Source organism: Mus caroli, unplaced genomic scaffold, assembly GCF_978045245.1.
Source record: "Mus caroli unplaced genomic scaffold, Mus_caroli_1 scaffold_5, whole genome shotgun sequence".
Lineage (NCBI taxonomy): Eukaryota > Metazoa > Chordata > Mammalia > Rodentia > Muridae > Mus > Mus caroli.
The window spans coordinates 64182544-64208310 of record NW_028227260.1 but is presented as its reverse complement, the minus strand read 5'-3'; the positions used below and the strand labels follow the sequence as shown (position 1 = coordinate 64208310).

General features: G+C 37.9%; 1 protein-coding gene across 1 annotated transcript in view; it reads right to left on the bottom strand.

Annotated features, from left to right (window-relative positions):
* Positions 1-473: 473 nt before the first annotated feature.
* Positions 474-25767, bottom strand: part of Zdhhc15 (zDHHC palmitoyltransferase 15) — a 127424-nt gene continuing 102130 nt past the window's right edge. The window contains exons 9-12 of the mRNA XM_021153468.2: positions 25074-25200; positions 21859-21962; positions 7438-7514; positions 474-4656 (exon numbers count right to left, since the gene is read on the bottom strand). Coding sequence (XP_021009127.1) covers positions 7468-7514; positions 21859-21962; positions 25074-25200 — 278 coding nt within the window. The 3' untranslated portion in view covers positions 474-4656; positions 7438-7467. The remainder of the gene's footprint in view (positions 4657-7437; positions 7515-21858; positions 21963-25073; positions 25201-25767) is intronic.

The window sequence follows — 25767 nt, the reverse complement described above, 5'->3', positions numbered from 1 at the left end:
ACAGCTCTCAGTATGAGAGAAAGCAAAGCAGACTTGAGAGCATGCTTAGATGCATAAAGCAAGACTTTTTTCTTTTCTCTTCTTTTTCTTTTTTTTAAAATACTTATCATAATGGCAAAGTAAACGACAGAAGGCGTGTGAGGCTGAGCAGAGACTGAACATGATTAAGTGCCATTAGCCTGGTCAGTGTTCTATCAAAAAGCCATTTCCATTAATTTCTCAGCTCTACTCATGTAAAAGAAAAACACTGAACTAGCAAGAGGGGGTGTTCCCAAGATGAGATGTTACAGAGGGGTCTATATGTCACACCTACCAAGCCACCCGGGAGTGAGTAAATTCGATTGTTTTTCCGTGGGACTAGATGTACAGAACCTGCCATCAGAGTGACAGAGTGAAGCTCTAGACTTTACCAGTATTGGTTTTGAAAATTATAATATAGAAAAGACACAACAAATTTATGTATATGGTTTTAATAAAGGACATAGGAAGATAAAGCTGACCAGCATTTTTTCAGTATTTCTGCAGCAAGACACATCGTTTTAAGAACACTATATATATCACTGTAAGCAGACTGATGGCGAAAGGGATTTATAGCAAATTGGCAACTTGAGCTTAACTGTTGAAGTCCCCCAGTGTCTTTCCTTTTCTGGCTCTCCAATAGATTCCTTATATTACCAAGACCCAGATCTCCCTTTCCTGCTGTGTTCCTTTGACGATTTAGGCAGCAGGTTGAAAGCAATTATTCTTTGAATGCATCTTATTGTTCTTTTCTTTTAACCATTCCCTACCAAAAATGAACATCCTGATAGATTGAATTGTGTGTTTTAACTCATTCTGCTGATGGATGTTAACCAGGCTTCTCCAAAGAACACATTTAATGGTTTCGATTACTGTGCCTTAGCCCTTTTGGGTTAGTAAACAAGCCAAGGGTTGCATGCTAGTTAGGAGCCATCCATTCCTTACTGTGGTACATAATACCCACATGCAAAGGCTACAGTGCAGTATGGTAGGTATAGGTGAGATTAAAGATATGCAAATGTAGCACACACCGTCAACCATTTCGTCCTGTTTGCACAGAATGCATGAATTTTCTGTGAACATGGAACTTGCATTAGGGTCCTATGATCTTGTTAGATGTCCTCTGTGCCTCTGCACAGAGCATGTCTTTCAGCCCAACTGGGTCTCTTAGACACTCTGACTGCAGAAATTTTAGAACAGATAAATGAAATGTTCTTCACTTCCCATGATTTTGGGAAGTGCTTCATTAAAAAGGAGAGAAGAGAATCATCCCTGTGAAATGTTTGTTCTAAAGACCTAGCATTCTGCCTTGAAAGAAGGGCGTGCATTCATGTCTATGTGCACACATGTTGATGAACATGTTGATGAGAGTTGAAAGACATAGAGTATGAATGGTTATGACATTCCTGTCAGTTGGGGCCTTGTTAAATCTCAGGTGTATGTTGCAATAATGTGTACTACACAGTATTCTTAAAACATACCTTCTAGGACTGTGCTTAAATGTCCATGAACATGAATACTTACACTCTGTGCAATTTGGCATGACCATGAGGAAGCACATTGTTTTCCCTGGAAAAAACTAACCCTGAGATTGGGCTGCCTAGGTGCCACAGGAGATATGGCAATGTCTGATGCCATCTAGTGTGAAATACATATGTCTTAGAGGTTCAGCAAGGGGAAGAGGCACATATTCCATTAGAAAACAAAGAGCTGTCTAAATTGCAAACTTCAAGATGTTGGAGAGAGAGGGACTCTTGGAATGGGATTCTGTTCTCTTTGCTCCATGGTTATTCCAGCACTAGAAAGTAAAGTCTCTCTAATAATATCTGTGTGTTTTTGGATGGCACTTTATCTCCTTTATTTTGGAAAAATAATTTCCATTCTATCTTTTTCCAAGGACATTGTTGCAGCAAACGGAAGAACATTAACAAAGTACTCTAGGCTCTGCAAGAAAACATTCTGCGCTAGGAGCATGGAGGAAAAGAATGGAGCACATTTGTTTGCTCAGAAATACTGTAATGTTTAAACTTTTTATTCTAATCCTGCAAATAAAACTGTGTAAGAGCACTAGGGAGTTACATAGCACCTGATAGCTGTGGGATATTAACAACAAGTAGTTCCACTTTCCAACTGTGGAAGCAGAGTACCAAAGATTGGGAGGTGAGATCCCACAAAAGTTATTAGGCAGGGTTCCAAGGAAAAGAAAGCAAATGACTGAAGTCAGGGTGTGGTAATTAGGAAACAAACCTGTGTTCTTGATCAATAACTAACCTCTTAGATGTCTATATATAGTAATCAATACACAAAGAATCTATGCATAGGGATATTATCAACGCCTATAAACTAATGAGATCAAGATACTAAAACAAGAATAGGGTTTCTTCTTTCTCCAAGCACCCAGAGAAAATCCTGGTTTACTTGGCCTTTTGGAGACAGCATCAGTCTTAAGACACTGAACAATCAGCTTGTATTAACCTGAGCTTTACCCTTCCAGTGCTGCCCTGTAGTTTACTAACATTGTCTTTTGTGACATGATGTCTATGAGAGATGAATGCTAATACACTCCACAGAGAAGTTCCAATGCCTTCCGGACTTTACAGCACAGACAGCAGCTTCTGTGCTGTCCCTTAGCAGAAGACAATAGGTGGGGTCAGGGAAGGTTGCCTTGATGCTGGTTTCTTGTGAAGTGCTGCTTGCACCCCTTTATAGAAAGGTACATTTGTATAGGACTAGAAGGCAAGGTCTGTGGGCCATAAAGCCACATGGATGGCTAAATATGCTTCCAAGGAAAACCTAGACATGAGAAATGCTTCAGAAGGAGCAATGGAAAGGCAATTATTTTCCTATGTGAAAGTATAAATTTTCATCATGAAATCCAGCATGCAGTCTTCTATGTCACTCCTCAATTTGTGAGTTTTAGAAGCAGTCTCTAGGCCCTGGCCCTAATAGATTTATTCATTTCTTGTATTCTCTCAAATGAAATGCTGACTACAATCTTTTTATTTGAAGCTAAATACCTCACCCTCGTTAAAATGACCCAGGGGGACCAAATGGACCCATTAGGTTGTTGCTTTCAATAGCTGGATTGTTTTCCTTCTCAGTTGCACTGGAACCCCAACACAGATTTGTTTGTACCAGGCAACTCTTTTTCACTCAGAGACATTTTAGAGAGAATAATTTAGTAAACCCAACTATCTCTCAAGGAGTTCAATTCCTTGATAACTGAGATGCCTGTAACTCCCACTGATCTCTGTTAAGAGTTGGGGCTTTTATTGTCAGCAGCTGTGCATTAGAGTGCTGGTTGAAAAATGAAAACCATCAATACCCTTAGGTACTATTATTATAAAGAAGCAGCATTAGTGTCCATCTCATTGATCCAGGCACTAGGACTGAAAGGAAGGCTGGTTATAAATAAGTGGGGAAATGGATGTAAACTCTCTTAATGGCTGAGCTGCCACCGAAGCTTAAAAAAAGAGGACTGGAATATCACTGTTCAGTTAACTCTGCACATTAACTCCTGCTGTGAAAACACAGACCTTTAGCTAATCCTCAGGCCAGTGGCATAGCTGAAACTCTATCTTCTTCAACAGAATTTTAATTATACCTGAAAATCGTCCTTAAATCCGTTTTACAAAATGGATAGTCCATGTCTTAGGCCTATAATATTTCTACTATCATAAAAGTAATTTACAAAGGCTAAAACAAAGCTATATACCAGAGAAACGAATAAAATAGAGATTTTGACCACAGCCTGGCATTAAACGTTTTTAAGAAAGGAATTCCCTTTTGTTCATTGGTTTTTCTCAAGACAGGGTTTCCTTATGTAACCCAAGCTGGCCTGGAGCTCATATGGAGAGCAACCAGGGTGGTCTTGCAGTGATTCCCCCTCCTCTGCATCCCAGGAGCTGGGACAGGCATTCACTATTATACCTGGTCTTAAAATGTTAACTGTTATGTTACTAAAGTGGGAGTCTGATCTGTTCCTCTGTATTAGTTGTGGTGCTTTCAGAAACTTCTGTGACAGGACAGATTTTGCCTTGTTAAATTCTCAACAGGACCTTGGTCACAGTCTGTTTGATCTCCTTAAATTTCAGATACTTGATACAGGGTTTGTTCAGAGCTAATCAAATATTTAAATTGCTATTTAGGTGAAAAGCATGATCAAATACAAGCCTCAGCTTTTTAAACCTTGATTTTTGGCAGAATTCTATATCGATATATTGCACATACACATGTTTATATATGCTCATGAACATAAGCTGCAAATACATGCTGACTCCCCTCAATACCAGAAAGACCCTACAGTGAGATGTAATTAATAATCTTCCATGGGGGAATTAGACTCTAAGGCAATCTTCTGAATTCTCTTTTACCAGACTAGACAAATATAAAGAGATATATATTTACACTTAGGCTTTCATGGATTGGAGGAGGGTAAAAAGGAAAAACTGGCTTGAAGCAATTGTTTCCGACTGGAGTTCATTCAGCCAAGTAAAGTTGCCAAGTCTGGAAAGATCTGCACAGGGGTGCTATGGAACACCCGAACTGTGACGCTAGCAGTCCAAACGGTGGCTTAGTTTGAGGATTAGAGTTGTTCTCAATATTGAAATCTGTAAGCCTCACGGGAGATGGCGGCTCCTGAGGATGAAAAGCAGAAATGTATAGGTGAGTTCAACAACAAAAGTGACGCCTCGTTGATAATAATTTGTAACCATTAAAATCATGTTATGAAAATATACTGAAAAGAAAAAAGAAAAACAGATGGCTCAGAGGGTAAAGGCACTTCCTGTCGGGCCCAACGACCTGAGTTCAATTCCCAGAACCCACAATGGTAAAAGGAGAAAACCAACTCCTGCAAGTCGTTCTCTGACACCCACCTCTTTGCTGTGGCATGCATGAGCCACACCCCCAAGCAAGCAAACAAAGTGGTAATTAAACACTTTACAAAGAAAGTATATTCGTATTAGTAATTCTGCTTCTGGATTCTGTTCTGTGGAAATGGTTCCAATTGATTTCTTTTCAAGTACTGCATTCCTCATGATGTAAAGATAGATTAAAAACTTAAAGTTAGATTCAGTCTACACCACACATACTTAAACACACAAGCTCACGCACACATATAAACATACCACAGACAAATAACTTCATTCATATAGCACTCTCATATAATCTTAACTGTTCTTTAAAATGAAATTTTTAATCACTCTATAATATTTTATTAGAATTATAGAGCAGTCTGTTTCATCAATCTCCTATTTCTAGATACTTAGTTCTATTTTAAAAAATTCTGACTTAATAATAAATTGATAAATAGCTGTATAGCACACTGGCTAATTGACTAAAATACATTCCTAAAATGCAGTTAGTTTCCAGATAAAATATTATGAACATGTCAAGGCTTTTATATATGTCACCAACTTGCCTTCACACAAATGGATGTTACATGAATTTAAACATGTCTGCAATGATTATGAATACTTGTCTCACTGTGTCTCCACCAACAAGTGTAAAATTATTTTTCCCATTGTTCTCTAAAACTGTCTTTAATTATTATCAGAATATGGCTTTGTTGTTCCTATAAAACCAATTGCCTAACTTATTTGGATAGTGTTCCCTAGAAAAGGTATTCTTTTTTAAAAAAAACATTAAAAATATTTTTAAAAATTCAATATAGACACAGACATATATAAGAAGTAAGAATAGATTAAGTATTTATGTCAGGAAAAGATTAACAAAATTTCACTACTGAATAAGTTAAGGAGGAGATAGTTTAAAAGCACATAATCACAAGAGAAATACAATTTTTATCAGCATCAAACTCCTTTCATGTAAGCATATTCAAGACACAGATTGGAGAATGTTACAAAAGAAAGAAAGAAAATAACTCTCACTCTAAAATTAGAAAAGGTATTCTTAATGGCCATTATGCTTCCCTGGAGAAATTGAAGCAATGTATTTCATGGTTGAATATTCATTCAGGATATTTATGAAAGGTTAGGGAGAATTGCATGGTCATATAAGTTTGAGAAATATACTACTCCACTTTGGGGGATTCACAATATCCCCTAGCATATTAAAAATTCTAACACATACTGCCACAAGGGCAAGGTTCCATGACTTGAATAGGAGATGACAAGAAATGATATGTAGTCAAATAAATTCAAATGCTGCCTAGTGAGTCACAAACCTGTTAGCACATAGAAAGTCCCAAGACTTTCTACACTAAGTATACTAACATATTACCTTCTATTAACACTTGTTTTCATAAAAAAATTACTAGCATTTCAGACTACGTTAGACACATGCTAAAATAGAGAAGAAGCACCCTAGATAATGGAAATACAGATACTACAGGTTCTCTCATCAAAATTTCAAACATTTAATCAAAGCTTTAACTAAGAAAATAGACTTAACTGTTCTGTACTTTAACCTTTTGTTATAAGTGAAGTTGCATAGCCAAGAGCCCATCAGGCCTTTAAATGCAACATCATAAGAAACATGGCACGACTAGAAGCCCTAACCGGGGTTGCAATTTTAGGTTAGCTGTTTGACAGCTGTGTAACCTCAGTTAGATGGTTTTGCTGCATTTCCGTTTTCTCATAAGAAAATATGAATTGTAACAGTCATCTTGCACAGCTGATGGAAGTACTTAGCACACTGGCTGGCATATACAAAGTTTTGTATAGTACCTGTACTTGTATCAGCCCATAGCAGAAGGGCAATGACTGAAGACAGGAGAGCCCACAGATTGAGAGGCTTCTGAGTAACTGTTAGCCTTTTCATGGGAAAAGAAGTGACGTGTTACTAGTTCAGAGCTTTAAGTGCTATGATATTTCTATAACTAAAAGTCTCCTTTTAATATGGAATCACACTGCTCTTATTTACTTGGAGGTGTTGCAAAGAGAAGGCTGCTAGGCTTTTCAACAGGTCAAGGAGAATCCTGTGCAAAAAGCTGCCTGCTACTGATAACAAATTAGTAGCATGTTAGGCATGTTGGAGTGTAGGGAGGCTGCTCTCTGCCTGTTAGTGGGTAACAGTAGATTATTGGCAGACATAATGGAGTCAGGCAAAAAGAACTTATTTGTAATCTGTATCATTTCAGAGACCTGGAATGCACTGTGACAAGGTTTATAATTCACAGTATGAAAGTAAACAACCTGAACGGGATATTTGGCTGTTTTTGGAACCCCTGGGGTCTTTTAGCACAAGTGAAGTACATGTGAGTTTGTCAGGAATAAAGGCATTTTTCTCAGTACATTGCACAGGGAAATTATGCATAGAGCTTCTCCTTCTGTGTGCAACGAGAGTGAAGAATTTAACACCTTGCTCACCAGAAAGAGAACATTCTCCTTTGCTAGGTCTGCTCTCAAGGCTGCTTCTCAGTCTAGGGGCTACTGAATGTGCCCCCTTAATACTCACCTGTCAGAGACACAGAAAATGTGAAACCTGCTACGTTTCCGACTCCACAGCAAGTGATGATGAGCCTTCTGGATAATCTGTAAGATTGAAAAGTACAGGTGAGCGCTATGCACTCAGTGTTGGTCCCTCAGAGGTTTGTGATGCTTGGTCCCCTGTGTGGTAGCACTGAGTGGTAGAAACTTTCAGAAACTGGGTCTAGTAGAAGGTATTTCAGTCAATGGGAGTTCTAGCCTCAGAAGGAAACACTGTAGTACTTATTTGAATATAATTCTTGTATGAGGAGATTGTTATAAAGCAAAGCAGCTCTCCATGTTTGGCCTTTTCTGCAGCTGCCATTTCTCTTTCTCATGATGCACCAATTCATAATATAGGGGTATGTGTGTGTGTGTGTGTGTGTGTGTGTGTGTGTGGTGTGTATCTGTGCTGAGATACTGCCACTATAAATCTTCCAGCCACCATAACTGCAAGACACATAAACTACTTCATAAAGTACATAACCCCTGATAACTTTTCATTTTAACAGAAAATGGACCATAATGGCAATCAAATGTTCCCCTGTCGGTCTTATATGGGTGGATATTTGGTCAGTAACATCTTGTCTTTCTGTTCAACACCTGGAGGTGGCCAATCTCTATAAAGCTCCAAAGACTGATGTTCTACAGGAAACCTTGATAAACAGAGGCATTTATGTGCCAAGAGCAATAGGTCTGCTGTATTTCAAACCAAGATTATTTTATTTATCAGCATAATGTGATCCATAATACTGGCTGGTATTTGACTTAAACAGCTGTGGTAACAGCTCAACACCATCTGTCTTTAATGGAATGTTTTGGGTCTTGTTATCCACAAAATTACCCTATCTCGCTGTTATTCCAATGGACATAATTGAGACAGCTATTATAGTATTTTAGGTGTTGGTGGGTTTCTAAAAGGGAATGAGGTAGCTAGAAAATAAGAGGTTTTAGGATTAATAAGAAACACCATTTATGGTACAAATGTTTTGTTTCTGACCTCTAGCTTTTTGGAAGTGGAAAATAACCCTCTGGATCACCTTGTTTAATGTACAGATAAGCACTCTGCTCTCACTCCCAGCATAATAATGTAGTTGGCATTTGAGATACAAATGTCCACAGTGAACATCCCCTACATCTAGTAAATTTTGTTTTATGAAATCAATGTACCATTCAAAGTGCTCCCAAAAGTGTGAGAACTCTGAAGTCTGAGGCTAACTAGCCAGCGTGCCAAGGTGGTCTACTTTTGCCGTGGCAGGCTGGCAAATTCAAGCTACTGAGTTAATCATGCTTCAGGCCTGACTTCAGCAAGATTCTGTCTTCTCTGGAATCCCAGTTTCTCTCTCTCTCTCTCTCTCTCTCTCTCTCTCTCTCTCTCTCTCTCTCTCTCTCTCTGAAAGGCTTTGCTGTGAATTTGCAGCCCTCCCGCACTGCATCAAGTTTCCATGTACTGATCTACCAGGTGCGTACTGCCATGCCTAGCTAGCTTCAGGGTAGTGTTCTGTCAGAACTGCAATCAGATAGAGCAGCCCAATCTTCAGTGAGGGCTGGAAGGAGCTCATTTGTAAAATGAGGGGGAAAAATAGGTAGCAAGTGCTCAAACATATGTCACAAACATTTTGAGACAGTAATCAATAGCAGCAATGGCAACTTTGAAGTGCAATAAATGTCCTGGCCTTCTTGCTCCTGAGAAGGGATGCTAAGAGACTCTTTCAGTGCTCATTACTAGCTGACAGCTGGCTGTCTTGATACATATTTAGGTGTGTTTGGCACCAAAATCCTTGAGAAGTTGATCTTTAGGATTTTGCTAAGTGGGTTTCTTTTACTTTTTCCCAGAGTGTCTTACGCTCTGATTTGGCACATCACTCCCACCAAACAATGATTTAAATTAAAACTATGCTCTTGTGATCACTGGTGCTTCAGATGAAGAACCTGATTTTTAATTTCCTCCATGGCTTCCTTCCCAGGGTGAGATTAAGCTAAGACTGCATAGGTGAGGAATGAATTGGAAAAAAAAATGGCAGAAACTTTAAAAAACTGTGTTCTGCATAAAGGAAGACAAAGAGTAGGCTTTCAGGAGTCAATGCAAAGCTTCCTACAGTCTGTATCTACATCACCTTCTTCCATGGCACCTCTCTTGCTGCTTATGCAGTAGTGATTCCTTTATTATCCAATCAAAAGCACGCCAATCCAGTCTTACTGTATGTTGGCTCAGCTCTGGATTTCTTATACTAAGATCTATTTCCCTCTTTCCTTTAAAATCTAGGTTAGTACATGGATTCTTGATACTTTATGAAGCCTCTCCTCTCCTCTTCTCTCCTCTTCCTTCCCCTCCTCTGCCCTCCCCTCCTCTCTACCTCCCCCCATCTGTTTAGTCACTGGTTTTCAGAAATTAGAGTAGGGAAAGAGTGTGCAATGTGAAGAATCCAAGAACTTGAGTCATGAATGCTTCAAGACCCATTACTCCAAGTTACCTGACCATTTCCCCCCAGCCTCAAGCTTTTCATCTGTAAAACAGGCACCCAGTATTGTTGAACAGTTCCCCCACCCACGTGCTCAACTTTGTTTTCTGATATTCTAACCTTGGTCCTCTACTTTCTCTTTCACAATTTCCAAGTCCACTAACAGTTCCTTGTTAGTTTTATTCTCTTCCTCTGGTGTACATTTCTTGAACTGGCACATTTACCACCAATGACTCCCATATCTCACTAGTCCAGGGATTTTCAACCTGTGGACTGAGACCCCTGGCATCATATATCTGACATCCCACATATCAGATATTTACATTAAAATTTATAACAGTAGCAAAATTATGGTTATGAAGTAGCAATGAAAATATTTTTTATGGTTCGGGGTCACCACAACATGAGGAATGGTATTAAAGGATTACAGCATTAGGAAGGGTTGAGAACCACTGCTCTAATTAGTGGACTATTCTTAGCTATAGAAAAGTTTTTTAGCTTTGATCCCTTTTCTCCATTTCTATAGTTACTGCCTGCCATGAAGCTATTATGACATATATCCAGCTTTCTGTTACTCTTCCCATTTCTTATTTCAAATTTCCAAATGCATTCTGTATACCGGTGCTTCAACGTTCTTTCTAAAATTTATCTCTAATCATATCAATACTAAGGGAAAGCTAGAATATTAATAGAAACTATTTTCTATTTTATAAAATCAACCAAATCTTCTATCATGTTGCCTCCATTATGACTTATCTGTTACCTATATGTCATTTTTATAACATTTCCCTTAAGTCATGCATCTTCCCTCTTCCTTACAACTGTCATTAGTACTAGTTCCCTCTTTAAACAATGTAGTTATTTCTACCTTTGAGAAAGGGAAAATAAGAAACATAATAAGGTATTGTTTAAACATCACTGCTAGCAGAGCTGCTAAGGTGAAAACAAGCGAGAGAACACACAAAGAGATTTGCTCCCACAATGAGGAAGCTCTCTTCATATTATAAACTTACCACAGCCTTTAGGACATAATAGCATTCTTTCTAAAATGGAGACAAACTATTTGGTATAACCCATCAGGTTGGGTTATTCAGCTTAACTTTGGACTGCTCAAGTTCAGCTGGGTGCAGAACTGAAGATAGGTAGCCTGGGAATAATGGAACTGAAACTGAGGTACAGAGAGAAGGGGCTTTTCCAAAAGTCACATGTTCAAACTAGGGACTGGGAATTGTTTCCCAGGCCAGGGCTTTACTCATGTTTCTTCTTCCTTCTATTTCTGGCAGATGAGGCACAGGAATTGAAAAGTATTTTCTTTTAATTGGTGCCCAAAAGTGTATAAAGGAGATGGGAAAAGGAGAGGTATTATTGAGTGGTACAGTAATTAAGAGTTTGGATTTGGAGACAGGATCCACTGTTGTGTGACACTGGGTTTATCTGAACTTCACTTTCATTGGATATTTACAACTCACAGAATGGATCATGATTATTAAATGTGACAGAGTCTATAAATCACCTGGCATGTAAGAGGCAAGTTCTCATCTAGTACTCAGTTGCCAAAACTCTTCACTGCAATTAAGCTGTTTTCTTCTTGCCCCTGTTAGATAGTTTGAATTCAATTTATATCATGAAATCTTACCTGATCAGGTGACCCATAGGAAATCATCCTTATCTTTAATTTTTATAGCACAGTTTTTATTATTCTGTTCATTTAGTCAATAAAATGGCTCATTAATCAGTGTGTGTGTGTATGCACATGCACGCGTGCATGCGTGTGCGCACGTGTGCATTTGAGATTTATCATGTAGCTCTGAATATCCTCAAACTTACAATCTTCCTGTATCGGCCTCCAGAGTGTTAGTATTATAAGAATTCCTCGCTATGCTGAGAAAAAAATTATTATATTGTAATACCTGTAATTTTAAGCAGCTTTTGAAAAGTGTCTTATCTTCTAAATAAATAGAAGGAACATTAGTTTTTCCTTCATCTTCCTTTTTCTGCAGTATTTTTGATCAACTTATACAGACATCCTACCCTAGAATCACAATGCCTCTTGCATGTAAAGGTAAGAAAGAAAATAGCCTGTTGGAAAATATCTACTTACCTAAACATCCCAAATGTCTATATAATAAGGATATGACTCCTGTGAAGACTAATTTCCAAGGTGTTACTATTAGGCTGTTTTCTTTTTGTTAGATTCTTTGAATTCTATTTATATCATGAAGCATGAAGCCTTATCTGATCAAGTGACCCATAGGAAATCCCACTTATCTTTAACTTTTTTTTTTTTGTTTTTGTTTTTATTTTTGTTTTGTTTTGTTTCCAAGACAGGGTTTCTCTGTGTAGCTCTGACTGTCCTGGAACTCACTCTGTAGACCAGGCGGGCCTGGAACTCAGAAATCTACCTGCCTCTGTCTTCCAAGTGCTGGGATTAAAGGTGTGCACCACCACTACCCAGCAACTTTTCTTTTTTAATTAGATATTTTCTTTATTTACATTTCAAATGTTATGCCCCTTCCCAGTTTCCTCTCTGAAAACCCCATATCCCCTCCCCCTGCTCCCCAACCCACCCACTCCTGCTTCTGGCACTCCCCTATACAGGGGCATAGAACCTTCACAGGACCAAGAGCCTCTCCTCCCATTGAAGACCAACTAGGCCATCCTCTGCTACATATGCAGCTGGAGCCATGAGTCCCACCATGTATTTTCTTTGGTTGGTGGTTTAGTCCCAGGGAACTCTGGAGCTACTAGTTAGTTCCGCTCATTTAGTCAATAACAATTTAGTCAATTGACAATTTAGTTAATGTGTCTTGAATTTACATGTGAAACTCTGGCAAAAAATTAACCAAGCCTTAGGACACTTCAATAGCTACCCCCACTGACCCCACATTTTAAATAATGTCTGAAGATGTTGATTTTTCTTGAGGAAGAGAGCATGGATTTTATGATTAAAAAAAAAAATTTCAACTTTAAACCTCATCTCCTATGGTGATGTTTAAAGATCTCCAGGCATGACCATATAGGTTCTGTTCGACTTGAACAGGGAAGTGATGAAGTAATGTTTTCTTCAAGAGAGGGTCAATGGCTGTCTCTGCCTGGAAGATGATTGAACAGAATTTCACCAGAGAGGCATCTTCCAAGGAACACAGCTCTTGATTGAAAGGCCTCTTGTCTCCAAACTAGAGCTCTTGTATACAGGATGTGCTTGGAGCATTTGAGTTCTGATGAAGAGAAGGGCTCTCACTAGTCCTCTTAGGAAGGTCCAGGGTTTAGAGCAATCTTTGCTACATGATGACAGTATACTTTCTTAGGAGTATCACTTCATCATTTTCTGAAGAAAACAGCTTTCTCACATAACTCCTCTGATCAAAAACTTTCAGTAGTTCCTAACCACTGAAAGAATAAAGATTTTGGTCTGTAGTCTAAGGCTTATCCAATTAGATGCCAATTTACCTGCTGAGCCAATCTAACAATCTGTTCATTTAGTCAATGATACTCTGTATTGTGCTTTGTTTGGGAACTTTTCATGAACGTATTTCACCTCACCCAAACATTGCAAAATCTTTGAGTTCAAAGACTATAGTATTTAATGACATTATGAATCCACTGTACCAATTTCAGGACACTCTCAATCTATGCTAGTTTATTTTCTGTTATTTCTTCCAACAGGTGACTTTTTTATAGCAGTAGAAATCAAAAGATTAAAAACAAGTCAGAAACATGCTCTACCTTGGGCAGTACTGATGGATATAGTATAAAGAAAGAGTGTGCAAGAAAAGGAAGAGCAAATTCGATAGATTTGGGGACTTTGCTGACTTGTTCCTGAGAGCCTACATGTAAAACATTTCATATACCTGGGACAAAAATCAATACTTTTTCTGGATAACTGTTCAACAACTGGAATACAGAAAATTAATTCATCCAAATACTATCATTAACACCAGAAAGTTATATTTGCAAATTCAAGCAATTTTTTGTTTCATATTATAGACTTTTTTTTTACTTGATAAAAATATCCCTGAGGATATAACACAATTAAAAGTTATCAAATGAAATTAAAGTTTCATTTCTAGCATTGTTGGTTGGAGTTAAAAGTAGTTTTGGATAGTTAAGGAAAATTTCGGTCTTCTTTTGCTGAATTCTTTGTAAATGTTTTTCTTCTCACAGTTATAACACTGGTGACACTGTTCAGAAGAAGCCATATGGAATGACTCTGTCCCTTGACTTGGAGCTCTCTGGTGCATTCTTGAACACTACAATGGAAGAGCTGTGGGAGGAGTCCTTTTGAACTGAATTTACCTTCTTTACTAGGAAGTCAAGGAACTAAGTTTAATGTATACAAGTCACATAATTACAATTAGCAAATAATAACATTATCAAAATCAAAACTGAGTTCAGTACTAAATGGATAACCACCAACTGGGTTCTTTAACATCTGTTTTTAAAGACTTAAATTTGAGGATCTAGGTAAAGGATTCAATTGAAGGGCCAATTATTATTCATTTAGATTTAGCATAGAAAGTAGGGACCTGGAAGTTCCTAAAACCCTAGGACAACTTGAGGCTTACGTCTAGGCTCTAAAGAAACCTCACAGAATCAGGGTTGCTTCCTAAGCCCGGGCAAACACAGACCTATGATGGAAACCTTGGAGGTGATGGTTAAGGACGATGTTGCTTCAGGCTACTCCGTGAGAGCACCCCACCATGAGAATCACAGCTTACTTGATGCTTATTTGCATCACTGTGAAAAGAAACCTTTTTGTAAGATCTTCAGAGTAAAATTTCCTAACAAGTAGGTTGAATTCTGATTGCTCTCAAAATATTTCTAAGAACATCTCTAGAGCAGCTAATATCATTAGCCAATCATGGATGCTGATACAAGAGTTATTACCAGGTGATATTAGCCAGATGGTAGAGTAAGAGATCTTGGCCTTCTTTTCTACCACAAAGAGCAGAAGTTTGGAATCCATCCATGCATTAAAATAACCCGTAAAGAACTCATGAGTCCAATTAAAAAGATGTAGCCATCCAGTGAAAGAAGCAACCCAAGGGAAAAAGGACAGTTTCATTTTGCCTGTACCTCCTCATTCTCTAAAGTGTCACAGTTCAATAGTGAGATAGAATAAACTTAACTGAGAAAATAAAAGACACATATTCTAAAACTCATAGAACAATGACATAAGACATTGAAGAGGACACAAATAAATGGAAATATATCGTGTATCTACAGATTGGAAGAATCAACATGTTCAACATGTCCATGCTACCAAAATTAAAATATATCCAACACAATCTGGATCAAAATGTCACTGGAATTTTTTAAAAATAAATTATAAACAACTACAAAAGATGGTAAATAGCCCAAAGCATCCCGTTAAAGATAAACAAAGTTGACAGCACCATACTACTGCACCTTAAATTGTATAACAAACCTATGATAATAAAACACAGAATAGAATTAGCATAAATACAGACACATAGAACAATGCAACAAAAGAAAAAGACCAGAAAGAAATCTAAGCATGTACTATGAATTATTTATTTTAAACAAGGGTGTCATCAATATATCTGGAGTTATACAATGATCACAAAACTACTGTAGAAATGTCTTAAATTGGTTTCTAATATAATACCAGAAACAAACAAGCAAACAATAAATAAATAAATAAATAAATAGGAGTTTAGCAAACTAAAAAGCCTTTTCACAGCAAAATAACAACAAAACAAAAAAGCAACCTGTAGAACAGGAGAAAATATGTGTCTGAAAAGTATTCAATAAGCAAGCTGTATTAAGGAATTCAGAGTAGTGGCAAAACCCAACAGAGAACTGAATCTAAAATGATTAAACTATACAAATGGGTATTTTTCCAAAGATAACATGGAGATGGCTACTGAATCTGTGAAGGCGTACTAAAACCCTTAATGGTCATGGACATGAAATTCAAAAGCACCATGAGATGTCCCATCTGTGGGAGGATGCTTCCTGAGCATGCTGATGGCCCTAGATTTCATCTCCAGACCCATAAAAATGTCAAAACTAAAAACTATTGGTGAGGATGTAGAGAAAAGGTCACCTTTGTACATTGTTGCTGGGAATGCAAACTGCCATAACAGTTGTGAAGATTTCTTTGAAAATTCAAAATTCAAAACTACATGTGACCATATGACCCAGATGTCATTCTGCTGGGCAAATATTCACTTCCATGTTCATTGCAGCATTACTCACTACAGCAAAGAAATAAGACTGACCAAAGTGTCTGTGGATAGATATGTAAATAAAGAAATTCTTTCTTTCTCTCTCTCTCTCTCTCTCTCTCTCTCTCACACACACACACACACACACACACACACAAACACACCACACCACACACACACACCAGATTATTATCCATCTTTAAGACAGAAGTGACTTGTTCCACTTACAATACAATGAACTAAAGTAGATGACATTAAGGCAGACGCATAAAAACAACCCGGAATGACCACTCAGATACAGAGACATTTTAAAAGGAGTCAAATGTTTGGAATAGAAGAGAATAGAAGAGTGTTACCTAGGCAGCAGAAGGTGACATGGAATAAAGAGGTATAGGCCAAAGTATATAGAGGGGCCACTATAGAGAAATCTGGATATTGGAAGGTCAGCATGGGGACTACTAAGCTATGCAGTGCAATAGTGTTCAGAGACAATGTATGTTATTAATCACCACTTCACTGTGTATATGTATGTAAAAAATCCTGCTGTATACTTCACATTTTACAGTAAAAATAAGTAAAAATAAAAGCAATAAGTGATTTATTCTCTTGTGCTAGTTCGAAATAGCTACTCTTTAATGTCCCTGTGATGGCTTGTATATACTTGGATTAGAGAGTGGCACTATTAGGAGTTTTGGCCTTGTTGGAGTAGGTGTGTCACTGTGGGTGTGGGCTTTAAGACCCTCCTCCTAGGTACCTCGAAGTTAGTCTTCCACTAGCAGCCTTCAGATGAAGATGTAATACTCTTACACCTCTAGTACCATGCATGCCTGCCTGGATGCTGCCATGTTCCCATCTTGGTGATAATGGACTGGACCTCTGAACCTGTAAGCCAGCACCAATTAAATGTTGTCCTTATATGAGTTGCCTTGGTCATGGTGTCTGTTCACAGCAGTAAAACCCTAACTAAGACAGTCCCCTAATGGCTCATGTGCTAAAAGGCTTAGTTCATAGGGAGATACTATTTGGAGGTGTCAGAATCTTATACAGCTGAGGCATGTTGGGAAATTTTAGCTGAGTTAGTGAATACCTTTGAGACAGTATGTGGGCCCCAGTCCCTTACTCTTTTTTTTTCCCCCAAGACAGGGTTTCTCTGTGTAGCCTTGGTTGTCCTGGAACTCACTTTGTAGACCAGGCTGGCCTCGAACTCAGAAATCCACCTGCCTCTGCCTCCCAAGTGCTGGGATTAAAGGTGTGCGCCACCACCACCCGGCGACCCTTACTCTTTATTTTGCTTCAAGACTATGAAGGGAGTGATTCTTCTCAATGACAGACAGTCATTACTGATGTCCTTGTTAATAGTCTAAAGCAATAGGACAAAGTGATCATGGAGTAGAGCCTTCAATAAACCTGTTGTCTTTAGAAGTTGATTATCTCAGGTTTTTTCTTACAGTGGCAGAAAACTAACACATTTCACAGGTGGGAACAACCATTTCTCTGCTGATGAAATCTTTGTCAACACCTCTGTTAAGTTCACTATCTATAGACAACTGTAACTACCTTCCCTGAATTTCTTTGGATGCTGCATCTCCAATAAACATTCATGATCAAAGTGTTCAGCTACTCATTTGAAAAAGGCTATTGTTAGAAAATGGCACAGGCTTTGTTACCCACAGGGAAAAAAAAAAAAAAGAACAAAGAACATCCAGAAAGGCACCAGAGCCATAAAGATAAAACATATTAAGAAATCAGTTCTATCAGAAAATAATAAGAGGCTAGACTTACTTTCCCTGAGAAAGCCACAAAAATTTTTAAATATGGTTTTTACATGCAGGTAGGTGTCAGCTTACAGTAGTTTGCATTTCAGCATCTCTTTGACAGTCATGCCCACTTCATTATTCATGACAGTTACAAAAGGCAGGGCTGTAGATGCCATCCATCTAATGTGGAAGAAATGGTTCCATTTGGAATAGATTAATATAAAAACTTTTATTGGCATCTCTAATTTTTTAATGTAAGCTATTGGCAATTTTTTAATGAGGAAAAGCAATAATGTAACAGACATTTCTGGATCACTTTCTCAAAAAGCTAAAATGCAACTCCAAGTCTCTCAAAAAATCTTTTTAAAAGATGCCTGTTTAATCTCCACAGAAAATTACACAGATGCGCATACTCATTTGTGCATCTTCTGTGTATTTGTGCATTAATTAAATACTTTATTTTAAAAAGCCTCTCCAGAGAAACCTCTTTAAATGCTTTGATTTCATAAATGTGGTTTTTCTTTTAACCTCATAGTTCCCTGAATTAAATTAGGGATGGATTTCCAAGAAGATGCCTGGCTTTGGTATCACAGTTTCATTTATCAAGTTGCTGTTGCCACATTTGATCATTTTATATGGATTTAGAATATTTCACATTATGCTATTAATAGATGCATAATGTATAGTAAATATTATATTATTAGAAATTAATCCTGATGTGATTTCTAAGGGAAACTGAAATAAATTACATGCACTGCATATAATTTTAACTCATAGCACCTTTCTTGGAAATTTAGTTGTGAAAAAAGCATGAACTCAAAGTTAGGTGGAGAGGGCAGTTATGGAACTGTGGGGATGAGCATGCTCAAAATACATTGTATGAAATTATTAAAGAATTGCTAGGTAGAGGTGCTGCATGCCTTAAATCCCAGTACTCTGGAGGCAGAGGCAGGCAGATAGATATTTGTGAGTTAGATGCCAGCCTGGTCTTCAGATTGAGTTCAAAGACAACCAGAGTTACACAGAGAAACCCTGTCTTTAAAAAAAAAAAAACAGAAAAATGAAAAAAGAAATCATCAAGGAATTAATGAAAACATTGTTAGAAAAAAATCCATAAGCAGTGTGTATATGACCACATACACACAGATGACATGCATGCCTGAGGGTAATGCAGTCAAGTGAATTAACAGTAGTTTGAGAACCTGGGTTACAAAAAAAAAAGCACCATTGTATAATAAAGCTGTTAGACACAAGAATGGGCTAAACTCCATTTATGTAAGATGGTATAGTGGTATATGGATAGAGCTAAACGAGACTTGTGGTCCATGATGTATTTGATGACTATGGAATCAGCTGAATGCTTCAGATAACAAGATGGAAGTAAATGACAACACTGTAGCACATATTTATTCATCCAAAAGACAGACATACCACCATACAGCAAAAACTCCTCAGGATGCAGAAGCAGGATACCTTCATTTGATTCCAAGCACTGCCTGATATATGTTATGTGATATTGGATGAGTTGGTTAATACTTCCCATTTTCACTTTCATTAACTATAAAATACTAGTGTTTATATAATATCTACCTTTGACTAAAGTCAAAGAATGGAGAACATAAACATTTTATAAAATATAAAATTATGTAAAACAAACAACAACCCTATGATTGAGTTGTTTTGAAAAAGACCAGGCTACTATCCTGGGTGGGAGAGAGCTCAGTAGGTAAAAGCAGTTGTGCAAACCTGGCAACCTGGGTTTAATCCTTGGAACTCATGTAAAGGTATAAAGAGAACCAAATCCACAAAGCCATCTTCTGACTTCCACACAGGGTCTACAGCAAGCACATCTATCTCCACACACTTCCATAGAAAACAGTGTACTAACTCAGCCATCTCCCCATCCCCTCCAAAGTAATTTCCATTTGATGTGGCATGATGTCAATCCTTAAGGTGTTTTGCTTCACAACATAAGGGTCACATATGAACTTTTTTTAAATTGTGGAATTATTTCAAGCAACTTTGAAATTAGGTATGCCTTTCATTTCTGTTGGGAAGAGTCCATGCCAAAATAAGAATTCGCATCATCTGAGATTGCTGGAAATGAGTGTCTGTTCAGAAAAACTAATGGCAGGAGGATGGCACATCAAAACACAGCCAGCTTCTGAGGACAGAGGGAATAAAGGTGTTCTCTTTGTGTTGGAAATTTTTTGAGTGGGCAAAAATTATCGTTTGTAATTATAATTTTTGGGCTGATTTGTTGTTTTTCATCTCTAAACCATGCTTTCTTTTAAGCATAGTGCTCTCAGGTAGAGAACCCAGGCCTGGATAATGTAACTGTGTAAACATTTCGAAAAGCTTATTTTCTTCATCTCACTCTCTCTTCAAAGAATTTCATGTCCTCATTTAGCTTCATTTACCTCAGGTAATGAATAACAATGATGATGGTTAAAATTTCCTACTTAAAATTTTCTTTATTTCAATAATTTTTAAAATTTATTTTCTGATGGCTGGTATCAGCAACATTTGCAAGTGTGGAAGACAGCAATGGGCAGAGCAATGGGCAGAGACAAAGAATACAGCTTGCATGGCAGGAGACACAGGATGTCTCAAGATGACCCAATGATGTGATGAGAGAAGTTGGGAGGGCAAACTTCTCTGCTTAAAGTTTTTCCTTTGTCCTTCTTACAGGCATGCTTGCCTCACTTCATACCTTTTATTTTGTAGTGTATTTAAACCATTCTAAAAGTGTACAAAATTTTAAAGAAAACTGAACCAATATTAATGAAGGATGGTAGAGAAAGGTGAACTGTGCCCACTAGTGGAAGTAAAGCCTCACATTCAAGCCTGTAAGTAAACCACTGTGACTGATATCCAGGCAGACTGTTTACTCATCTGCAGAACACTGTTTATTATGTTGTAGGTCATAGTCTAACTGCTTAAGGTACCATATAACGGTTCTTTTATTGATATGTGTATATGATGTGCATTCATGTGTGTACACATGTCTGCATTGTAAGAGTGCATTGTGTGTAGATGTGTATGTCTGTGTGAGCACATGTATGTTCAGGGCAGAGCGATGTTCAGTGACTTTCTTGATCACTCTCTGCCATATATGTTGATGGATGATCTCTCATTGAACCTGGACCTCATTGTTGTTGCTAATCTTTCCAGCCAGCTTGCTCCAGATGGTTCCTGTCTCTGCTTCCTGCATTGGGATTATGAGTGGGCCACAAACTAGCTTGCCTGGCTTTTCCTGGATCTGGGAATCTGTATGGCAAATACAGCTTTGTCTTCAGTCACACTGGTTGGTCTTATTTGTTAGCTTCATGGACTTCTGGGTATGTCTGGGAAGAAGATATTTCCAGAGTTGATGAACCGAGGAAGGAAGACTTGCTCTCAAAGTGGATGTCAACTGCTGAAGGGGTGGTCCAGATGTAGAGGTGGCTAGCAGTTTTATCTGGTTATATTCTGTTCCTTCTGAGTGAGTACATCTATCACTGCTCCTCCTACCCTCCACTGACATCAGCCTCTAGCTTTTTCTGCCTTCCCGTGTGGTCTTTGTACCAGAGGCTCTGAAGGAATCTTCAGGCCCCTAGGACCAGATTGGAATTTATGATACTTTAAAGTCTGTGGACCAAGTAGATGCTGGATTCTCCCAAATTTCCATTATATGTATGTCTATTGTTGGACTACCCAGGCCCTATCATAAAAGCCTTTTTAGTAAATCCTCTTTCATAATAAATAATGTTTACATGTATTTGATTGGTTCTATTTTTTCTAGTGAACTCTGTCTAACAAACTACCTTTGCCACCCATATTTGTTAAACAAATACTTTCCCTCCTCCTTCTAGAGGGCACTTATGAGGTTGTTATGCTTATTAAATCTTTTGGATTTGGTCTTTTACACCTTGCATGTTACATTGGTTTTATTAACAAGGATCATGTAGTACTGAGTCTGTCTCGCACAGAGAAAAGGCTTTCTTCTGAGCCAACTCACCTCGACTATCATCCTCATTGTCTTCCCAGGGTTCCTCATTTGCCAGCAGCGGGTTCTGTGACTCATTCATAGATCTCATAGGGAAGGAGTGTCCGTCACCAGGGCTGGTGGAAAATAGAGGTAGTGAGTTTGCAACTGATACAAACTTTCATTTTTTGATTTAAATTTGCAGAAGGAGAGATTGGGGGAGGGAGAGGGAGGGGGAAGAAGGAAGGTAGGGAGGGAGGGAGGGAGAGAGAGAGCGAGAGCGAGAGCGAGAGCGAGAGAGAGAGAGAGAGAGAGAGAGAGAGAGAGAGAGAGAGAGACTGTATGGATGTGTATGGGTACATATGTGGAGGACAATTTATGGGAATTAGTTCTCTCCTTTCACCATGTAGATCCTGGGGATTGAATGCAGGTTGTTGGGTTTGGTGACAAGTGCCTTTATACCAAGAAACCATTTCACCACTCAGGCACGATCTTTCTTTCTGGTTCAGGCTGTCCTGGAACTTGTAATCTGTCTACATATCCTGAGTTGTGGCATTTAGGTGTGTGTCATCATGTCCTTCTAATACAAACTTTTGAGATGGTAATAATCTTAGAAATGAGATATGATTGTGGCTTTGGGGTTGTATTGCTTTGAGGATTCTCTAGTCAAGCGCTTTACTACTAAGCTATATCACACAAGACTTGAGGAGTCTTAGTTCTTTTGTCTAAAGCCATGGTCAAATAAGCTCCTAGTATATCATCCAAGTATTATCATCTGCTTGCTAAATTGCTCTCAATTTCCATGTGTTGTTTGTCTGTATGCGTGTGACTGTTTTTGTTTCTACAACATTCTTTAACTTGCTTTCCACAATGCCTAGTATAGAAATATGCAATGCAGTTTCATAAGTATCATTTAACTATGATAGTTCCAATTATATTCCATTAACATTCTCACTGTTTTGATTCTAAATTTTCAAGGGAGACGAGAAGACTCACAATCACTAAACACAATGGGAAGAAAGCTGCTGTGAAGGCTGAGGGAATGCTCCTGGACCCTGTTATTTATTTGACTTGTAATGTAGAATGGGAAAGAGAAATGGCAAGGTATCTCTGCAGTGTACTCTAGGGACTATTTATCTACATGTTAGTCTACTTTGCATATCTCTATGATAATCTAAACCGTGTCCCTAATTAATTTCTGGGCATTTACAGACAGGAGGTTGTGGCAGAAATCATGGTGGCCCTAGCCAGATACTGTTACTGTTTCAGCAATTGAATCTATGTAGCTTAGTGCATTCTAAGTTTAACTCTGAATGACTTTTGAATTATTTATTTGAGACATATGTATTTTCTCCTATTTTTGAATGTTGTCAATAAAAACGTTTATGGATTTTATTTATATCACTCTACAGAAAAATGTTAGAATACTGATTAAGTGAATAAATAGGCTTTGGTTTCTGTTTTTGTTTTTCTGTGCTAGAGTGTTGCAGTAATGGAGTTTGAGTATGTGATTAGAATGTATGTAGATAATTCCTGCTAACGGTTATTAATAGATATTATCCATTGACAAATTTTGTCTTAGTATTTCTATCTGGAAGAGTTTACACTCATACAGACAAACAAGATATGGAAATTAAGAACAATTTAGCAAGCAGATGATAATACTTGGATGATATACTAGGAGCTTATTTGACCATGGCTTTAGACAAAAGAACTAAGACTCCTCAAGTCTTGGGGATATAGCTCAGTAGTAGAGCGCTTGACTAGAGAATCCTCAAAGCAAGACAACCTTACACAAATAACCCTGTAAAACATGGAATGGAGGAAGTATTGCTGCAGCAAGTGAAGGGAGGAGGAGGAGGAAACTGAACCTCCATTATTAGCTGACTCCAGCAAAGTTTTTTCCAATAAAAGAACATGACTATATTGCCATTTGAGCAGTAAACCCAAAGCAGACAAAAAGGCTGAGACATGCTCTGCTCTAGAGCTCCTGTAGTTTGTGGTGATTTTACCTAGCTCACATAGTCACTCAGAGGACATAAGTCTAGCTCTACAAAAAGTTTGTTTGTTTGTCTGTTTGAGACAGGATCTCACTATGTAGCCCTGGCTGCCCTGGAACTGATGATGATGATGATGAAGAACAACAACAACAAAACAACAACAACAAGGTAGTGATACGCTTTAAAAATATTTATCACATACAATCTAAGTATACAATAATATGGGAATGGATAAATAGAATATTATATAGCCAAAAGCAGGTTACAAAACTTATGTCACAAGAAGAAATTCTTACTAGTTTTAAGGGAAACTGTAAAACCTCAAATAGTATATAGCAAATATAGAAAGAATAAACAGAAGGAAAACATATATCCCAAAAGTGCTAAAAATAATACCTTGACCAATACTCTTAGAAATTATTTTTCTTTTTTTTCATTTTTCATATTTGGAGTTAACCCCTAATGTCATGAAGGTAAGATTTAAAACCAAGAACAAATATAGATTGATTTAGAGACTGAAGGTTATTCTTAGGACTGCAATTAGAATCCAAGTGAATAAAAAATTAAGCCAGGTCTGATGGCACACACCTTTAATCCCATTACTCAGCAGGCAGAGACAGAGGCAGGCATATGTCTGAGTCTAAATGATGGCAGCATACTCAGCCCTAAATGGCTCAACTATACTAACCCCTTCAAGGTTCAGAAAGGGCAGAAAGAAGATAAGTGCTATAGGGTACAAAAATGGACAACAAAGGGATATCTTACAGATCTGGCATAGCCATTATACCTATGAACTCACTGAAGATATGGCTATCCTTCTATATAAGACTTGCACAAGTTAGGGCCATCAGCACGTCACTATAGATAGGGGATAGAAGCCCTATCCCTCACTGAGGGACTACTGGTAATCAGCAGTCATTGGGGAAAGGAGTATTCTTTTCTTCCATGGTGTAGCCACTGAAAACTGGTCCTTGCTCCAGTAAATAGCCTCTTACCCATACACATGCAAGCAGCACTGATTTACGTGAGTGAGAAACACACACACACACATAAAGATATAAAACCTGAAGACTTGTGAGAAGAAGGTTTCAGTGGGAGAGAGGAGGGGATGAGAAAGAGAAATGGAGTGTAAAAATTAACAAAATTCATTATAAATATGTGAAACTGTCAAAAAAAATGTTAAAACTCAATATGTAGCTTTACTGCATGGCTCAGAATTGGCTGCTTTCAGTGGTTATAATTACCTACCTGGACCCAATAGGTATTAACCAGAACTTCTTATTATCTCCAAACACCTGCTGAATATTCTTGATGAAGCCAAGATTGAACCCATTTTTTTCTGGTCCACTTGTGAATACTGGTGTGCAGAAGGCCTCTAAGGCAGTCCAGGAGAGTTGGGAAGTGGAAGAAAGAAATAAAGCAATACATTTCATCACTGTGATGATTTTACACCTCTCAAAAAATGTGACCTGGATTTATGATCTTTTTGCTGTTTTAGCATAGGTCCAACATTCTTAATTATTGCTAAACTATTTAGTAAAATTCAGTTTAATCATTTAATAAAAGGTAAAATTTTCATTGAAAATAAGAAATTTGTACTCTTAGGTTTTAAAAAGCCAGTGTAAATAAAATACATAAGGACAACAATAATAGAACATTAGTGAGCTGCATGTCTTTGGACTGCTGGATTTAAGGAGTGCGGGAACACATTTAACTGCACTTTATTTGAATCAAACTGGCAACAACAGCCAAATGGTCTCCATTTGTAGATCTGGGACCAAAGTAATGACACATAAAGAGATGGTAATGACATTGATTTGGTTTTGAAACATTTTAGAAATGAAGATGTTCACAATGAAACCTGCAATGTAAAAATAACCTAGTTTTACTCCAGACAAAATGTCAACGGGTGAACTGTAATCACCTCAAAGACTATGAGGAA